Source organism: Ambystoma mexicanum, chromosome 3q (assembly GCF_040938575.1).
Source record: "Ambystoma mexicanum isolate Mex_15411 chromosome 3q, UKY_AmexF1_1, whole genome shotgun sequence".
Taxonomy (NCBI): domain Eukaryota; kingdom Metazoa; phylum Chordata; class Amphibia; order Caudata; family Ambystomatidae; genus Ambystoma; species Ambystoma mexicanum.
In genome coordinates this window covers 1,196,587,202-1,196,605,705 of record NC_090926.1, presented here as the reverse complement: position 1 = coordinate 1,196,605,705, position 18,504 = coordinate 1,196,587,202, and the positions used below count along the sequence as shown (strand labels likewise).

Here is an 18,504-nt window from a genome sequence, read left to right as displayed (position 1 = left end):
TTATGGGTTGAATATATCAGTGCCAACCTTTCACAATTATGAATGCATATCAAATAGGAATACAAAAAGACAAAAGCTACAATAAAACACAACGCTTCACAATATAGAAAATAGAATACACATTAAATATTAATTCAAAGTAACACGCCCTTGTGAAGTAACAATAAAGGCAGGGCGAGGCATACAGATGCTCTGACTTTTGTCCAACTGTGGAGATATTCTGCCTCATCACGAGTTTGGCGGTAACCCTTAAATGCGGCGGTAACGCTATTTGTGCCACATTTAAGGGTCCGCCAAATCATGGGTTTGGCAGGATTTACCCCAGCTCTGAGCTGGGGGCAAATCCACAGTGATTTTGCCGATTTTCAGCACTATTACCGCCACGCTAATACCGCCGGTGGTAACAGTGCAAATAATTCTCCATTGGGCCCAATGGGGGATGGCGAATTCCCGAATGGGCCCAATGGGGATTTACCGCTCCGCCAAACCCGTGATCCGGCGCTAATAGCGCCATTTTATTTTTGCCGGTAACGCTAATAATCCCTTTGTGAGGAGGCCCATTGTCTATTGACTCAAAAGATCTAATGGCGGTCAGATTACTCTGGCAAAAAAGGAAGGAAAGACAAGGTTATGAAGTACTGTCAGCATATATTTGAAACGCCTACAGAATGGACAAGGTTAGGCTGGTTGATTGTGTGAATGTTCTTTTCTTGGATTGGTATTGTAGAGGATCCCCACCAAAGGTGATCCTTATGGGCGACTTGCATTGCCTTGTGGAGGATAAATCCCTTAAGGGAATAGCCAATGAGGGAAAGGATGGTAAAGAAAAAAGGGCTACAAAAAGGAAACCCGGGAACGTCGGTAAAATACCAGCCGACTCCAAGGAAAGGGGAATGAAATGGGCAGAACTTGTGTCTGCTTGGGGTTTGCACAAGCTACATGGAAACACTCCAGGAGACTATGCTAGTAACGCTACATGGAGGAGGGGAATAAGCAAATCCACTATAGACTACCTATATGGGCCTCATCCCAAGTATGCCGGTCCGGAAATAGCGGTGCTGGTCACGCCGTACCGGCACCTTTTTCTGGACCGAAATACTCAGGGACGCAATGCCGCTAAAACAGTCACTGCAAGTCACCTACTGTATTCGGCAACACCGTGAACGGAATCTGCGGCAAAACGCATCGGCCGTGCCTGAGAAACCGACATGGCGTTAGTATGTGCACATTCCAAGCACCACGTACACGGAAACACCGGCATGAACGTGCCAGTAGCCCCGTGAATTCCGCGCTGGAAACACTGGCATCGTGGACCAGATGTTAACTAGAGTCAGGTGTGGAGAAACAGGCCACAGGTAGCTCAAATCAGCCAGGTGTCCATCAAGAGCCCTGCAAAAGCACAAAAGGACCACTCCCACACCCCACACCCCTTCCAACACTACCATGTTTGCAGCAGCAGGAGCAGTAATGGAGCTGGAGGGCCTGCATGTAGGGATACAACCTAAAGAGGAAGGGAGGCAGAGGATTTAGCGGAGGAGGTGGAGGACAAGGAGGGTCATCATGGCCATGCAAAACATCAATGACCAGCAGTTTGCAGACCGCAGGAAGCCACCCATACCACGCATAAGACCCACACCCTTCAACATGAGCCAAACCAAGATCCACACCCTGTACCGGCTAGACAGGGACACCATCAAATCCATAGTGGACCTGATCCATGATGACCTTGTCAGCCTCATAGAGATCCATAAAGCCATCACCCACTTGCTCAAGGTAGTGTCTGTGCCACAGGCACCTACCAACAGACTGTGTGGGAACTGCATGGGCAATCGCAATCCTGTTTTCCGCAGGTCCTCTTTCAGACTAATCATTCTCATGCATCACAACACCCCACCTCCAAACCATTAGCATACCGCACACCAAGTAGCCAGGTCTCCTGCTTGTTTCAAGTGCACATACACATGTGCTTGTTACCATAACGTCAATAAAATAGCCTGACCTGTCAATGAATGGGTGATATGCTTGAACTAAATAAGAACCCACGTCAGTCGAATTTGTGTGTGTTGTAGTGAAAGGGTCAGAGTTCAAAGTGTGTGAATGGGCCATGGAAAAGCAATTGCTTTCCATGGCCCATTCACACACACTTTGACCTCTGACCCTTTCACTACGACACACACAGATTCGACTGATGTGCAAACGACACATCCACTACGCATATTGACAAAGCGTATTGGCTAGTTGGCAATCATCAGGCTGTCAGCTGTGGGATGTCTTAACCCACTAATCCAAGCCCTGCAACATCACTGTGCATTGCTCGCAGCAGAGACATCATAATGGCCGCCGGAAAGCATGCTGCTCTCCAGAAATCACCAGAAAGTGCGCAGTGAAAACCTGAAAAATAGGCCACCTTCTACTTTTGCCTATGTCAGTGGTAACACAGGAGGCCACTGCCAAAACCCATCATTTGGCTGCTCACAGAGCAAAATTATTGCAAAAGAAACAAAGCTGTCTTCAAAAATCCGTTTTTATTTGGTGTCAAATTTGCACAAATCATGGCTCACAAACCACCCAAAAAGATCCAACCTCCTTGTTGGGTGGTCAACATCATTCTCCCGCAAGAATCTACATAAATGTAAGGTCCACAGAAGTGTATCTATATCTGAACTAAGTCTACTTTTGAGGATTGCTTGCTGGAAGAAACCTGCCAAAAATGGGTGTAATAACGTTACTCACCTCTACCAGAAGCCGGCGTTTTAAAACCATTTTGTGTAAAGTTGTACATTGAGCCAAAACTATGCCAAAGAAATACTTGCTATTAGAACCCTAAGAGGTGGATACAATTTAAAACTATATTCTGAGTAGGCTTGAAGTAAGAAATTGTTTGATGTTTGTGTTAAAAATGAGAATTATATTATAAGAAAAGACAATTTTTAGACATTGGGTTAAGAGTTAAAGTTTCCCACACTGGGTTCAAACGAATTACACACCTTGTCCCTGGACAAAGGAGACTTACCCCTGCCCTTGGCTAAGAGATTGACAGGCTGGTGTCAAAAGGAACTGGGAGTGGCACCCTGGCCTGTTGCTCTCAGTGCAGACAAAGGAATCCTTGGGCTGAATAGAAAATGCTAATTCGGGTGTGACTGACAACAAACTGCTGGCAGGAGGAAGAGACATGTGACCTCTGAGTCAGCCCAGACCTTGGAGGCAGAGACAAACCATTGTGTGGATTCAGAAAGCACAGCAAATGTATGTTTTAGAAAAATGCTTATAAAATATTGTACCGAACTGACCAAAATGTGAAACTTTGAGATTGTGAAAATGAAAAATGTGCTCACAGTTTAAGACTAAGCTGGACTCCGTGCGATGTTCTGAGACCAAACCCTGGAATTATTCATATTGTAGCCACTGTGTTTATGCTATGAACATGGAAAATTACAGAAATGTGCCCAGATGGGGTGTGAATGCATGTCTAAAAATTGAACGAACGAATATTGAGAAACCCACCAAAAGAGCGAAAAAGTTGTCATTTCTGAACCAAAGCTCTTAGGAAGATGAGAGTTGAACAGAAATGTACCTTAATTAATCTGTCATGTAATTTATGTAATATTAACAAGTTGTGTATATTGTAAATATGTTTTTTATGAAAAATTGTCATGATCCACAGAACACGCCCCTTTTGGACTTCCTGGTCCCTATCACAGCGGGGCTTGCACTCCTTGGTACTCCCAACATAGCCGTCTAACGTGGTACGCCTTCCACTAGCCTCCACGTCGGACGTAGCGCATTCTACAAATTGACCACGCCCCGGCGGCCCAGCGCATCTCAACGCTATCGCGGGTAGTGGCTAGACGTGTGGTCCATAGTTCGATGAACTATTCTCCTGTTCCTGGTTCCCGGGCCCTTTAAATCCCATCTCCCTTCCTCCCTCTTCTCTCTACCTTGCTTCCGGATTTCGTGTGCCGTCTTCGTGTACACCTTCCTCATCAACAATCCAGAACTCATGCAAATAGGGGCTTTCTGTGGACCCATATCCCCGCAAGAGAGGATGAGAAGGATGAGAAGGATCCACACAGGGTTATGTATGTATTGTGCCTCAGATAAACACCTAGATAGAGAGTGCCCTCTAGCCCCTCCACGGCTTTCGGGAAACGCCAGCTCATGATCCTAGATGGAGCAAGGCTTCGGAAGAGAGGTGTTTTCTCCACATCTATTCCATCCTTGAACTCTCCTGGACAGAACAACCTAGTGATTCTACATGCCTTCCTATTGCCATCCAAGAATGAGACCTACCCCATTTTGACCTTGGTGGATTGTGGGGCTATGGGAATATTCATTGATCAAGATTGGGTCTTTTGCCACCACATTCCATACGAAACACAAAGCATCATGCAACCTGCGAAGGCGATCGACGGAAGACCTCTTACTTCGGGACCTATAAGCTTGTAGACCAAAGAGATCCAACTCTCGATAAACCATCACCAAGAGGTGATCAAATTTGACATCATTAAGTCGGCTCGTTACCCCATGGTACTGGGCATGCCCTGGTTACAGAAACACAATCCATATATCAACTGGGCAGCAGGATCCTTGTTTCTTGTTTCTGAGTTTTGCATGTCTCACTGTCTATTCCTGGATTCCTCCTTGACATCTTCCGAAAACACGCCAATAGACCAGCAAGGCCCACTCATGATTTCTAATATCATACAGGTTCCTAAGGCCTATCAGGAATACGCTGATGTGTTTTCAACTGCTATAGTCCAGGCCCTACCCGCTCACAGACCTGAAGACTGCGCTATAGATACAATACCTTCAGCAGTGATTCCTTTTGGAAGGATGTTCATTCTATCCGAACCGGAAAAAAGGGCCCTTCGAGAATACTTGGATACTAACCTTGAAAATGGCACCATAAGACCATCTAAATCCCCAGCTGGAGCTTCGTTGTTTTTTGTTCCCAAGAAAGACACTAAAGAGCTTAGACCTTGTCTTGATTATCGTGGATTAAATCAATGCACCCTCAAGAACCGCTACCCTTTGCCCTTAGTCTCTGATATCCTGGAAGCGGTGAGAGGAGCTGTAATCTTCACAAAATTGGATCTCAGGGGTGCCCACCATCTGATCTGTATCAGGGAAGGAGACGAATGGAAAACAGCCTTTAGAACACCCTTTGGTCACTTTGAATACTTGGTCATGCCCTTCGGACTTGGACTTGCTAATGCCCCCGCAGTCTTCCAACGTTTTATGGATAGGGTGTTTTCTGACATGCTGTTCCTCTTTGTCATCGTTTACCTCAACGATATCTTGATTTACTCCAAGGACCTTCTAAAGCATGAGGAGCATGTGAACACAAACTCCTAGTTAAACCCGAAAAATGCCTTTTTCATGTCACTTCTGTTCATTACCTAGAATTTGTCCTTAGTCCAGAAGGAGTTGGAATGGACCATTCAAAGGTAAAAGCCATACTATCTTGGCCGGTTCCCACTTCCGTGAAACAGATTCAATCCTTCCTGGGACTTGCCAATTTCTACCGGAAGTTCATACCGTCCTTTTCTGATCATTGCTCTCTTGAAGAAAGATACTCCCTTTCTCTGGACCTCAGCTCAAGACAATGATTAAAAACAGAGTTTACTCAAGCCCCCATCCTAGCTCAACCAGATATTAAATGACCATTCCTAGTGGAGAGGGATGCCTCTAACTACGCCATAGGAGCAGTGCTAAAGCAGGAATTTGGGGACAAATTGGAGAACCCCATTGCTTACCTTTCACGGACCCTAACTCCCAGCGAGACTCATTATTCCGTCTTGGAAAAGGAGCTGTTAGCCATCCGCCAAGCCTTCACAGAATGGCGACATCTACTTCTGGGAGCTAAACATCCTGTCCAGGTCCGTACGGACCATCGAAATCTCCAGGTTCTACAATCTTTGGAGTGTAGGAACAGTCGTCAAGCCCGTTGGGCCTTCTTCTTTGCCCAGTAGCAGTTCCACATCCATCATGTCCCGGATCACAGAACATAATTGCTGACGCCTTATCTCGACGTCCTGATTACGAAACCCTTGAAGATCGGGCCTACCCAAAGATGTTTCCCCATACAATCTTTGCAGCCCAAGCAGTCCTCTGAGATCGGGAAAGAATTCACGGGGAAAAATCGGTGGAGTCTTGGAACTAGAGACGGGTACCTGTTCAAGCACAATGCCCTGGTCATTCCCACACAGAGACTGCAACTACGGATCATTAACCTCTGTCATGACACTCTTCACTCTGGGCACCGTGGAGTCACCAACACTCTTTGTCTAATACAAAGACAGTTTTGGTGGCCTAAAATGAAAATTGACGCTCAACGGTACATTCAAGCCTGTGCAGTCTGCAATCAAAACAAGCATGATAACAAGAAACCGGCTGGTCTCCTATTTCAACCTATGTCACCTTCTAGGCCCTGGGAATTCATCGCTACGTACTTTATCATGGAATTACCACCATCTAGGGGCTATACGACTATTATGGTCACCATTGATTTATTCACCCACATGGCCCATTTTACACCCTTATACAAGTTGCCATCTTCCTCAGAACTCGCTGGCATTTTCCTGGAACATATATTTCGCCTTCATGGACTCCCTTCCAAGATCATATCAGACCGAGGACCTCAACACGTCTCACAATTCTGGAAACATCTATGTCGCATTCTAGGAATCCAACGTGCCCTATCATCAGGATACCACCCACAGACTAACGGAGCTATGGAAGGTGTGAACCAGACCCTGGAACAATACCTTCATTGTTTCGCCACCAAGGTACAGGACGACTGGTCGCTCCTTATACCCGTGACTGAATTTGCCTACAACAATTCTGATCACTCGGCAGTCAAGACCAGCCCTTTTTATTGCAGCTAAGGATTTCACCCGTCAGTTTTACCTTCCATTCTCCCACATCCCACACCAGTACCAACCGTCGACTCCTGGATTGAAACTCTCATCAACGTACACAAGGAAGCCAAAGAACATTTAGAAAAGGCCCGAACACACACTAAGCGTTATGAGGATACCAAAAAAAGACCAGGGCCTTCTTATGCCGTCGGTGATCAAGTCTGGCTGTCCTCGAAACTACTGCCTCGACATTTGCGACCAAACAAACTGGCCCCCCGATACTATGGCCCCTTTTCCATAAAGGAAAATCATAAACCCAGTCTCATTCCGGCTCAAGTTGCCAGACTCCTGGAAGAAGATTCATCCAGTTTTTCACACTTCTTTATTAAAACCTTACATCCGATCCTCCCGGAAATCCTGTAGACCCAACCCCGTGGTTGTGGACGACCAGCTGGAATGTGAAGTTTCCAGAATATGCGACTCCAGGTATAAACGGGGTCAACTCCAATACCTGGTCGAGTGGAAAGGATATCCTCCTAGTGAAAGAACCTGGGAACCCATTTCTAATCTGAATACCCCTCGATTGCTCAGAAGGTATCATCTCATACACCCGGGCAAACCTGGTGGAACAAGTTTTCAGAGGAGGCATGCTGTCAGGATCCACAGAACACGCCTCTTTTGGACTTCCTGGTCCCTATCACAACGGGGCTTGAACTCCTTGGTACTTCCAACATGGCCGTCTAACGTGGTACGCCTTCCGCCAGCCTCCACGTCGGACGTAGCGCATTCTACAAATACACCACGCCCCCGCGGCCCCGCGCCTCTCAACGCTATCTCTGGTAGTGGCTAGACGTGTGCTCCGTAGTTCGCTGAACTATTCTCCTGTTCCTGGTTCCCAGACCCTTTAAATCCCATCTCCCTTCCTCCCTCTTCTCTCTACCTTACTTCCGGATTTCGCGTGCCGTCTTCGTGTACTCCTTCCTCGTTTCCTGGACTTCCCGGAGCCTCCGAATATCCCAGAACACTGAACGCATGCTGCAGCCAGAAGAGGCTCGCGCAGGCTTGTACAAAACCTGATCCGTGCGCAAGAAGACTCCTCCCAAGAAATCCTGCAAGGATCGATCTCAGGTGAGAAAGGGGGAAATCCGTGACAAAAATAAGATATACTGTACAGAGAAAAGGGGAGGGTCTTTCCCCTAAGCCATAAACATGACACATGATGACACAGGATGACACGCTGCTCCTTTCTCCAATCAGGGGACAGGGAATCCTCTGACCTATCAGATCTTTAGAGGGTTGGGCATAGAGAATCAGCCTCCCCACCCACTTTTGAAATACATAAATAGGGACTGCTGAGGACAGATAGGACACACACTTTTCCACCACTCAACTGATTTCTTGGTGAAGCACCCTGCAAGAAGATCCAGACCAGATCTAGACAATATCCAGAGACTCTAGAACCAAACTCTAGAACCTTGAAGCAGAGAGGCCTAAACCACAAGCTGAACCTTTTTCAGAGGCCTCAGAATCTTTTGCAGCCTGATTCTAACCCCTAAACTTCCACGGGGCCTAACCAAAATCCAACAGCCTGGCTGAGCTGTTCTGCTTCTAGCTAAGAACCCTGTGCTAGAACCCAGATCCAGACCCAGAGAGCAGAGCTGTATCCAGAACCCGTCAGATCCAGTCCAAGAGGCCACGCAGACCGCAGTGCCGTGCTGAGACCAGAGTGCCTGAGACCTGTCCGGTGGCGAGGGAGAATCCCAGCCAAACCCTTGACTAGATCTTTGACGGGGCCCCCTCCATTCCAAAGCCATAGGAGTGAGTATCCAGTCTAGAACCGTACATAACCAATCTCTTAGTTTAAGTAATCCCATTCCATCCATTTCAATCTGCCCAGAACTACATTATCGAACCTCTTTTGTCTACCCTAAATTCTCCTCTCCTCCACATAATTTTTGATAAATTGTAGCGATAATCATCTATGCGCTGATATTTTTTCAAGTGTCTTGACGCACAACTATCAGAGCGGAAGGCGCCCTGTTTCTGGTGGTTGTCCCGTTGGGTATCTTGTAGTTTCATAGCCCTTATAACTCCATATTGATTCCTAATCTGTAAAGCGCAATCTGTCATTTTGGATCTTGACTTTATTTCTGAAAAATCTACCTTCACAAAAACCTCTGTAAATTTTGAACCACACTTCCTAGAACCGAAGTTTAACTGTCATTTCGAAGCTGAGATCCTAAGTTTTCTAACAAACCCAAAACGATTCCGTATAGTTTTGCTGTAATTGCGTTTCCCGCACGCGGACAAAAAATTGCAGCGAATTGCAATTTAGCTTCATTTCACCACGTCAAAATAGCTGTTTCTGGTTTTCAACTGCTGAAATTTGTTTTCAATCTGATAATCATTCATGAATCATTGCTAGTGTTGACCTGAACCAATCCAAAGTAACTATCACTTATCCTGAATCTCCTTTAGTGAATTAAAATCATTTTAGCATATTTTCCCTTACATTGCAATCACATTCAAAAGTATTTTTTCCTGTTTCAAAATCATACCTGTTTTCTCTAAGCTTGCTGGGGGAACTGGGATTGAACTGCATTATTGATGGTATTCCTGAAACCTGTGTGCCCTCATTTCCATCTCTTCATATTGCATAGTGGGGGGTGTGAGTAGTCACAGGGGAAACAGTGATTATATTGTCTTTTGATTGAAACCATATCAAGTTTATTTCTGTGTTGCATTTTCCCTTCCTTGCATTTCCTTGAATCATATAAAGTATTATCTGCTACCTTATCCTTTCTATTCCTACTCCTAACTGATTAAAGAGGTTGTTATCGTAATATTACCCATTGATGATTACCGTTCATATTCATAAGTGTGCTATTCAGATATTATTTTATTCATAAAAGTGTGATATATATATTGTTCCATTCTTCAAATAAACCTTTCAATTTGCAAAACAAACCTACTTCTTGGCTCAGTGAGGTCGGGGAGATTCAAAGAGAGGGGCCTTATATAAGGGTTCATCATCCAGATTTAAAGAACTTTGACATAAAAATATATAAATAAGGGCTTCCATTGGGCATCCCATACTAAGCTTTGACTTAGTTGGAGTGCTGGATTGAAGTCACTTACACAGTGCGTTTTCCATCCATTCAATTACTCATAAGTAGCCCTCTGTGTAGACATTCACATCCATCATTAACCCAGATTCATTGATTCTGTGCAACCAATCCCATGCAGCACATCCTGTACATCAAAAAGCAAAGTACGCCTTCAGGCATGTACTGAATCCCAAATAAATACTAAGTCTTCTTTTAATGTACAAAAACGTCATTACCTGTGTCAGCTCTCCCTACCAGGGGTGCGGCCCCCTGCAAGATCTGCCGTGTTGGGCACAGCGGCTGTGTCAGGCAGATTACTATTTTACTGGCCCAGAAACATGCAACCTGGTAATAGCATTGGAACTCTTACACCCGGACAAGCCACATTTGCAATTTGCACGTGTCATTGCATTGACATTGATGACTGTGGACAGGAATCCCTAAGATCACCCTGATTCCATGCAATAATGTCCATACAATGCATGGACATCCATTCCCACTGACAATGTGCGTGTCAACATGCTCAAATATGACATATCCTACATCTTCAGCAATTTGCATGTAAAATTGGTTAGTGAACGGTATACAGACTATATTGATGTTGTGGTATGGCTGCATGATTCCAACACAGGTTGAGGAGTGCTAAACTACCTCTGGCCAATTTCAGTTCAACCAGTTGGATATATATGTTATATATGTTAGGGGAGGCCCAAGACTCCAAAGCAAGTTCTAAAGATGTTCTCACAGCTATTATCATATCTTTTGAGGGCATCATTTTTATTAAATAACAAATGATTGATCCCTCTCGTGTTCCAGATGGCTAGTTTAAGATGTCAAGATATTGTTTGAGTGAGTTGTTACATTTCAGATGGATTGAGCTCATTTGTCTGGTTTCTCACTATAGTGAGGTTTTCCCAGGTTTTTGGACAGTTAAAAGTAACCTGGCGGTTTGCTCCTCTGAATGCACCCTCTGAGAAGGTAACATTTAGCCTGGAGCTATTTCCTTCTTCGGTTACCAGTTGATACTGCTTCTCTTGTCAGTCACGTTGCGATTGTGCATAATTTTTAACTTGCTTCAATGGTAACTCATTCTGGGTGTGGTTTTGATTCAGTGAAAAACCCAATTGATAGAGCTGAGCTCTGGCTTGCCATAGAGAGTTTCGAATTACTCCTGACTGAATAAACAGCCTAACTATACCCGAGTTATGTTCTTGTATAAATTCTACTTGCGTTATATCACAAGTTTGAATATCCTCTACAGCATCAACATCATGTAGAAGATTTAGGATGCTGGTTCTGTTTAGTATATATTGTGGGCGGGTTACATTGCAGTACTAGGCTGTGACAGTTTATTTTTGTTGAAACAAGAGGTACAGGCTTTCTTAATCAGGGTACATTGCCATTTGCTATTTCTTCCCTTATTGTGGAAGAACAGTTTTTATCAGCACAGGTCTGTATCAAAGTAGGCACAAGTGAATCATCATGCAAATGGAGAATTCACAAATGTATTTGCCAATCTTTATTATGATCTGCTGATTTGTACTGTAGGGCATTTCTTCTTTGTTCTAATGTTAAGGCGGGCATCTCAGGACGCCAGATGTTGAGAGAACTCGCAATACTATCAGTAATTTTAGGTTGATTTGTGTCTATGACTTGGTCATCCTGAGGTAAATGGCCATCACCTGGTTATTTGTTAGTTAAAGGTTGCTGGGTTCACATTTCAGCCGCCTGAATTAGGTTGTCCAGGGATTCATGGTTTTCGACTATTTTCACTGGACTATCATGTTCAGTATTTGGCTGAGATGAATTTACACCCTTCTGTGTTTTTGTGACCTTCCTTGGTTTTCTCACTGCACGTGTTCTAGAGTAACATTTCTGCTGGGGTTGTAAGAATTTGAATTAATTTTCTAGAGCCATGTTGTGAACCTTTAGGAGGAATTTTTAGGTTCTTAGATTTTCTTTTGGTTTGGGTTGGGTTTGTCTTAATTTTGTCTCCAAAATGTCAAAGGTAGGTACCTCGCTATGTGGAGACAATACACAAGGATCTAAGTTAGTAGTTTGTAATGGTACAGACGACTTGTTTCCTGGATGATTGGTCTGTTTGGATTACAAATATTTGATTTCGCTCTAGGACTTGATTTATTGATTGATAGTTTATTTGTACAGAGCCCATACACAATGTGTTTCAAAGTGCTTCAAGGCAAGGGAGGGAACAAGGGAAAAATACAAAGACATTCTTACAAGGCCTTCAGACATTAAGAATGTGAAATGACTATTGTTCTCGGCCTGTTGACATTTCAGATAGTGCAAGAGCTATGACAAAGATAAGGAGGGGACGGGGGGAAAGGAGACGAGACAGGCAAGCAGGTCTGATGACATTTCAGGTAGAGCCGGAGAATTGACAAGAGGGGTGGGGGGAAAAGGGGGTCGAGAGGAACAAAACAAGACTGGTTTATTCTCCTGCTAGGACTGTTTTGCTTGGTCACTTGGGAGCGTTCCCAGACTCGCTGTATGCTTGGTTTACTCTCCTGCCAGGACATTCTTAATTGGTTCAGTATTTGGGTGCGTGTACCAGACTTGCACTTCTCATCAATAATCACCTTTTCTTTTATATAGTTCCAAGATTCTTGAATTATACTTTTCATATATTGGGTCAGCAACCCCTCTTCGTTTTAGTCTCTTGCTCAATCGCCACAGTGTCCCAGCTCCCTTGTTTGGGCTTACTAGGTTCCTTAACTGTACGCGGCATCCGCCATTAAGCGCCCCGGCATCCCATCCTCGCTCTCTGGGCTTACCGGTTTCTGTCGGCTGCTTCAGCATCCTTCACGTCTCAACGTTCTTGCTGCGGCTTACTTGATTGCTGGAGGGGCGTCTCATATGCTGTCAGGTTCCCTCTTTGCCTCCTTCTTCATCTGACAGCTCCTGCTTGGCACAAGTGCGGCGAACCTTCCGCTTCCAGAATTCCGTGGACGGCGCCACCAGCAGCTTTTCTGCTCCACACTGCAGCCTGCTCTCTCCTTAGGTGTACCGACTGACGTCAGGAGAAGTGAGTCTCTCTTTCTCACCAGGTATGGTGTTTTTAAATGTCCCGGCACCTGTTAATCTTTTCCAACAACTAGAGCGCAGCATTTGCTTTCCGGTTTTAGTGACCTTCATTACTCCAGTCCTCTTCCTCGTCTCAGTGTTATCAAGCAAAGGGGAATGTGAATACAGTTGATGGTTGGTCATGACTGGAGGTACTAAACCCACACTACAGTATGCAATACAGGAATAGGGAGGTAGGTGGGTGTTACCAGAGGCTAAAGAAACAGGGAAATGCCTGCCTTGGCCTAGCGAGTCGCTCCGCCTGCCAGAGGGTTGTCTTCCCTTATGTGGCCATCCCACAGAGAGCCTCCCCCAGGGTCAAAGTCAGGCAGCTTCTGCCTTTCCCTGGCCACATGAGGGAAGATTAGAAACCGCGCTTAGAAACCTCTGGCTTTTTAAGCGCGTTATAAATACGTAATTAAGACAAAAAAAAAACAATTACGCAACTAAGAAACCAAACAATTCCTGTAACAGCGCCTCGATGCCCGTGGGCTGTGTGAGCGCTTTAAAAATGTAAAATAAAAGAAAAAAAGATTCCCGCCTGGGAAGCAGTGACGACATCCTTAGATTCGTCACAGTGCATACCCAAATAATATGGTTTTCGTTATGGCAGGGTTTGCATTCCCACTTCAGTTTTTCTACAATTTTATGTGCTTTCAGTGTGTCATGCACATGACAAAATTAAAGTGGTTTTTGGCCAAAGGCGTTTGCGTGTTTGTACATGTATGTTCATCTTCGGATGTGTTTGTGTGTTTTCTGCCCAAATCCAAAATGTTCTTTTTTCTGTCCATGTGTTTGTGTTTTCCGCATTTTGTACACATGCGCAGTGTGTGAAATGTCCATAAAGAAATTATGCACGTTTTGTCTATTTCGGTGTTGCATTATCCACATTTGTTTCTGCATGTGAATGTGTTTTCAGCATTTTGTGAGCATGCCTGAATTGTGAGATGCTATTAATAATATTGCGTGAGTGTTTCCCCCTTCGATTTCAAATATTTTGCGTTTTTTCCATGTGTTGTGTGCTTGCCTCAATAAAAATAGTTACGTGTGTATGTGTGCATACATGTTATTTTCTGTACATGTGTGTGTTTTCCAGATGTACTGAGCATGACCAAAATAGAGAAACATTTTAAATTTATAAGGGTTAAGAATATCCCATATGTAAACAGAAAAAGAAAATCGGGCCACATTGTGATGATGGCACACTTTTTTCCACTGTGTTTACAATGCTTCATGACAAATTACATTTGTCTGACATCTACATTGGCAGACTGTTCAGATAGCTTTAGCAGTACTGTAGGGCGGGAATGCATGAGCTTGAATAAAGTGTGTTTTTAATGTAATTTTCACCTGTAGTCTATGTGGTGCACATGTCTAGGGCACATAATTTGCAATCGGATAGATAGGTGTGTTGTTTAGTAGTTGGTCACTTTTTCAGAGTAGGTGCCTAAACATGTATATAAAAATGCCTTACTCACACAGCTACTAAAGGAAACATCAACAAAGATTATTCAGACTTTCACATTCATTTTTTTAAATACAAGCTTTGAGACATGCACACCTTCTTAAGTGGCTTAAAACAGACAAATAAGGATGTTATCAGTGAACTCAGAAAAACCTTGCACATGGATATGATATTGCTGCATCACGCCCTTGTGCACTCCCATATCAGATGATGTGACACTTGTCATCAGCCCTCAGCTGCTCTCCAATGTTATATGCTAAGACATCTGACATCAAGACACTGAGCACTCCCATCTCAGACTTTATAGCAATTGGTGTGCACCCCTCAGTGTTCTCCTATGCCATATATTATGACATCTGGATCATGCCTCTGTGAGGTCACATGGCAGATGTTGTCACATCTAGCATCATGCCTCTTTTCTCTGCCATGTCACGTTATATGACCAGGAGTGCATGCCTCAGTGCTTTCCTATGTCAGGTGTTAGGACACCTGACATCAGCTCACAGTGTTCTGCCAAGCTGCAATAAGAAAACATTCACTGCCAAAACACTCAATGTCAAACTAATATTATGGTTAGGTCCAATGAGGTTACAAATAGTGACTTACTGATTCCCCTTAACCACAGAGTATTCTACACCTCGGGAAATTCCTGAAAATATCTGATGGTTATAATTAGCTGCCAACTCTAGTTAGTTTGCCCCAAAATATTGGTGAGAATGATATAATTTGCTGTTGCTGAGTCATCACCTGTTTAATGTTCAGATGATCAGTCAGCTGTTCATTCAGCTCATTTAAGATGCTAGTTTGAGTTAATACTTTGTTGTCTAGAGCCTCATATAATTTGGCCAGTAAAGTAAAAAAGTTGATTCTTGCTTACATGGTCCTAGTCCAATTAACATATGAGACCGATGAACAAGAGGATGATTCCATAGAATTTAGTGAATCTCTATATAGTATGGGAGATTGAGATAGCTCATGATATTAGAGGATTGGACTCAACGGGTTGGTAGATTGTGTTTCTGGAACTAAAGTAGGTTTGTTTGTTTGGGCCTCTAATGGGTCGGTCACTGCCTCTGCACCGTTTCCAGAGGTCAAAGTGTTCAAGGTTTTTGTAGGCAGATCGAGCGTTGGTGTTGGACTAATAACTTCACAGTTGCCGTCTCCCACACCCGTGTTACGCTCTGTTGTGTCGTGTACATGAATTTGGGCTGTAACTGTATCTAATACAGGTTCCGGGGTGGGGGGTTCTATATCGGATTCTTTGAATTTTTCGTTGGCTGACTGCACCTTAAATAAAGTTAAAAGAAAAAGAAAACAAGTAGAGAAACAGGAGCTGGAGGAAAGCAGAGAGGGTGAAGAAGTGTATCAATAAAATCAGGTTCGACAGAAGGACCCGACAACAGAGCATTTTTCAGCCTGAGGACTCAGCTACTGCCACCCATCCAAACCAAACCGCACCTGACAAAGATAAACTGTGCAACATTAGTCCATTAAGAAAAACAACCGGAAACCCCATACCACACATATTCATTTTTAATGTCCAGCAAAAGGTCTGGGTTGCCTCTACTCATGTGCTGCCGCCCTTGGTGAGAGGCAGGGTGCCAGAGCGATGCATAGACCCCTTGTGACAGGAATTTATTTTTGTGTTGTTTGCACATCTGGATTCTCAATGTGCATTTCCCTGCAAAGATCTGGAAATATGAGGACTTTTTGTGCTTGGAGTTGCAAGTCTGTCCTCTTAGCAACGCCTCATATGATCCTCTCACCGTCATCTGCATTACACAACACCTCAATTACAGTTCTTCTATCTTTTCATGAACCATTCAAGCCTCTTGTGGATAATCTGCAGTCCCTCTGCAGTTTTGCTACTCTTGATCCGGAAAGGACATCCTCTGAGAGAAAGTCTTATGCCTGACACTTCTGGTACTCCATATATCGGGGGACCAGGAATCTGAGCATGCAAAGCTTTACCACATTTGCTTCGGTTACATGTGATTTTAACAAATTAAAACAAACTAACACATTTTTTATTATTTTATTTGGGGGGTCCCCTCCCCAAAACCCTGTGTTTCCCCACATTTCTAACCCCATCCTGAACCCCCACCACCCATTTTAAGCCCTTACCCCACCCCATATCTATTTATTTTTCAATATTGTGTTAGTTATAATTACATTTTTATTTTAAATTCATTCAAATCACTGCATACCATTTGGCTGCATTACCCAAGACCTCCACTGCCAGTTCGAGGGCAACAATGGCCTGACAGCCCACTCATGAAAGTTCTATGACTACTTGGACATCTCCTCTGAGACCATTCTGTTGTCAAGACCAACCAACTCCTCTTAAGACCTCTTAGCATCACTCTGGACATCCGTCAATATGGCAGAAAACGCTTCCAAGCATTTGTCCATTGCCAGCACCTTGATCCTAATGTTTTGCAAGGAGTTTTGAAGTTCAAAGGTTTTCTCCAGTAACATACACTCATTGCGCATGAGCCTGTTTCTATCCTAAGCAGGCATATTCTTATCCACTCCACCCTTAATGGGTTTGCCCTCTCTCTAATACGCACATTGAATGGTTCCATGTGTTAAAATCGCAGCAAAAATTGCTGTGGTTAGAAAATATCGCGGCAAAAACACAACCCCCGGACCCATTATACCATTTAAGGGTAGCGGAGAACACCCCCGCAGCCCCTGCTCCCCTTAAATAGTATAATTTACCGGGTCAAAGCAAAGCATTTTTGCTGCGATTTTTTTTTGTATAGGCGACATTTTTGCCGCAATTTTATCACTGCATACCCATTGAATGCGCTTGAGGGACCTGTTTGCAGCTTTTAATGATCCCATACTAAATCAAAACAGTGGTGAAGTGATAAACCAAAACACTGCCATAAACAGAAAAGAATATACCTAATTGGGTTCTGTGATGAAAAACAGATCTCAGGAGTCACTAGGAAGCAAATGTAAGGTGAACTCTGGAGATCAGAGCGAGTGCAAGAAGCAGAGTGAGTTTAAAACAGAAACCCAGGAAGGCAAATGTGGCAGAGAAGGGAATCAGAGACGAATGCACCAGTCAAATGTGGTAAATTTGTTGATTAGTAGAGCTTTCAAAAATAAACACAAATAATTACTGAGCCACTCATGCATTAATTTATTGTATTTCAAGTATTTTTCTGAATTTTATACTGGCTTTGTAACAAGAGGAGAGGCAGTGGTTTGTAATTATTTGGGCTGTAGGTGGCTTGTTTACAGGTTTCACAGATACATGCTCCAAAATAGGCTTCTTTGTCAAAAATTACTTTTTCAGCATTTACTACATGTGCATGTTTTTGGAACAATAGCAGCTTCATGGTTGCAAAGGAATTGTGGTTGGAGGACCGTAAAGACTTGAGGAGGAAGTAGGACGTTTGGAAGAAGGCATGGGGACACAGATAACCAATCATACAGATGAATGCAAACTTCACAGGTTAAGAGCATGTTCCAACAAACAGTAGTATATAAGTATTAAAAGACACAAGGGATAATAAGGGCTTCATTCTAGAGGTGAAGTTGTGGGATGTTGCCCCAATTTAGGCAAGTAGTAAATCATTAATTTATATAAACACATGCAATACTTACCACGACATTGAGAGTTTTTTGGATGCCGTCAGGTATGCCATACTGTTGCCTAGCCTGAACTTCGATGGCTATTTTTCCTATTTCCAATGGGATCACAACATACGGCACCGCCAATGTATTATGTCGTGGAACATTCACTGTTACACTGTAGCCCTTGGACCTTGTTGCTATGCTGCAAAGCTTTTCATTGTACTGAAATAAAACGCGGACCTGGAAAATAAAAGATGTGGGGAACAATTAGCACATACTGGAGATGAACGTCCAGGAAACACTAACGAGTTGTAGTTGTGGCAAGTCAACGTGGCTCAGTGGGACTAATATCAAAATTATTATGACCGTAGAAGGAGAAATGTACATACTTAAGGAATCT

General features: G+C 43.8%; 1 protein-coding gene across 2 annotated transcripts in view; it reads right to left on the bottom strand.

Annotated features, from left to right (window-relative positions):
- LOC138447740 (complement C3-like) overlaps positions 1 to 18,504 on the bottom strand; it is a 2,843,165-nt gene that overhangs the window by 1,668,723 nt on the left and 1,155,938 nt on the right. For both annotated transcript variants that reach the window (XM_069604045.1, XM_069604046.1), the window contains exon 21: positions 18,135 to 18,344. In XM_069604045.1, the coding sequence (XP_069460146.1) occupies positions 18,135 to 18,344 (210 nt within the window). The remainder of the gene's footprint in view (positions 1 to 18,134; positions 18,345 to 18,504) is intronic.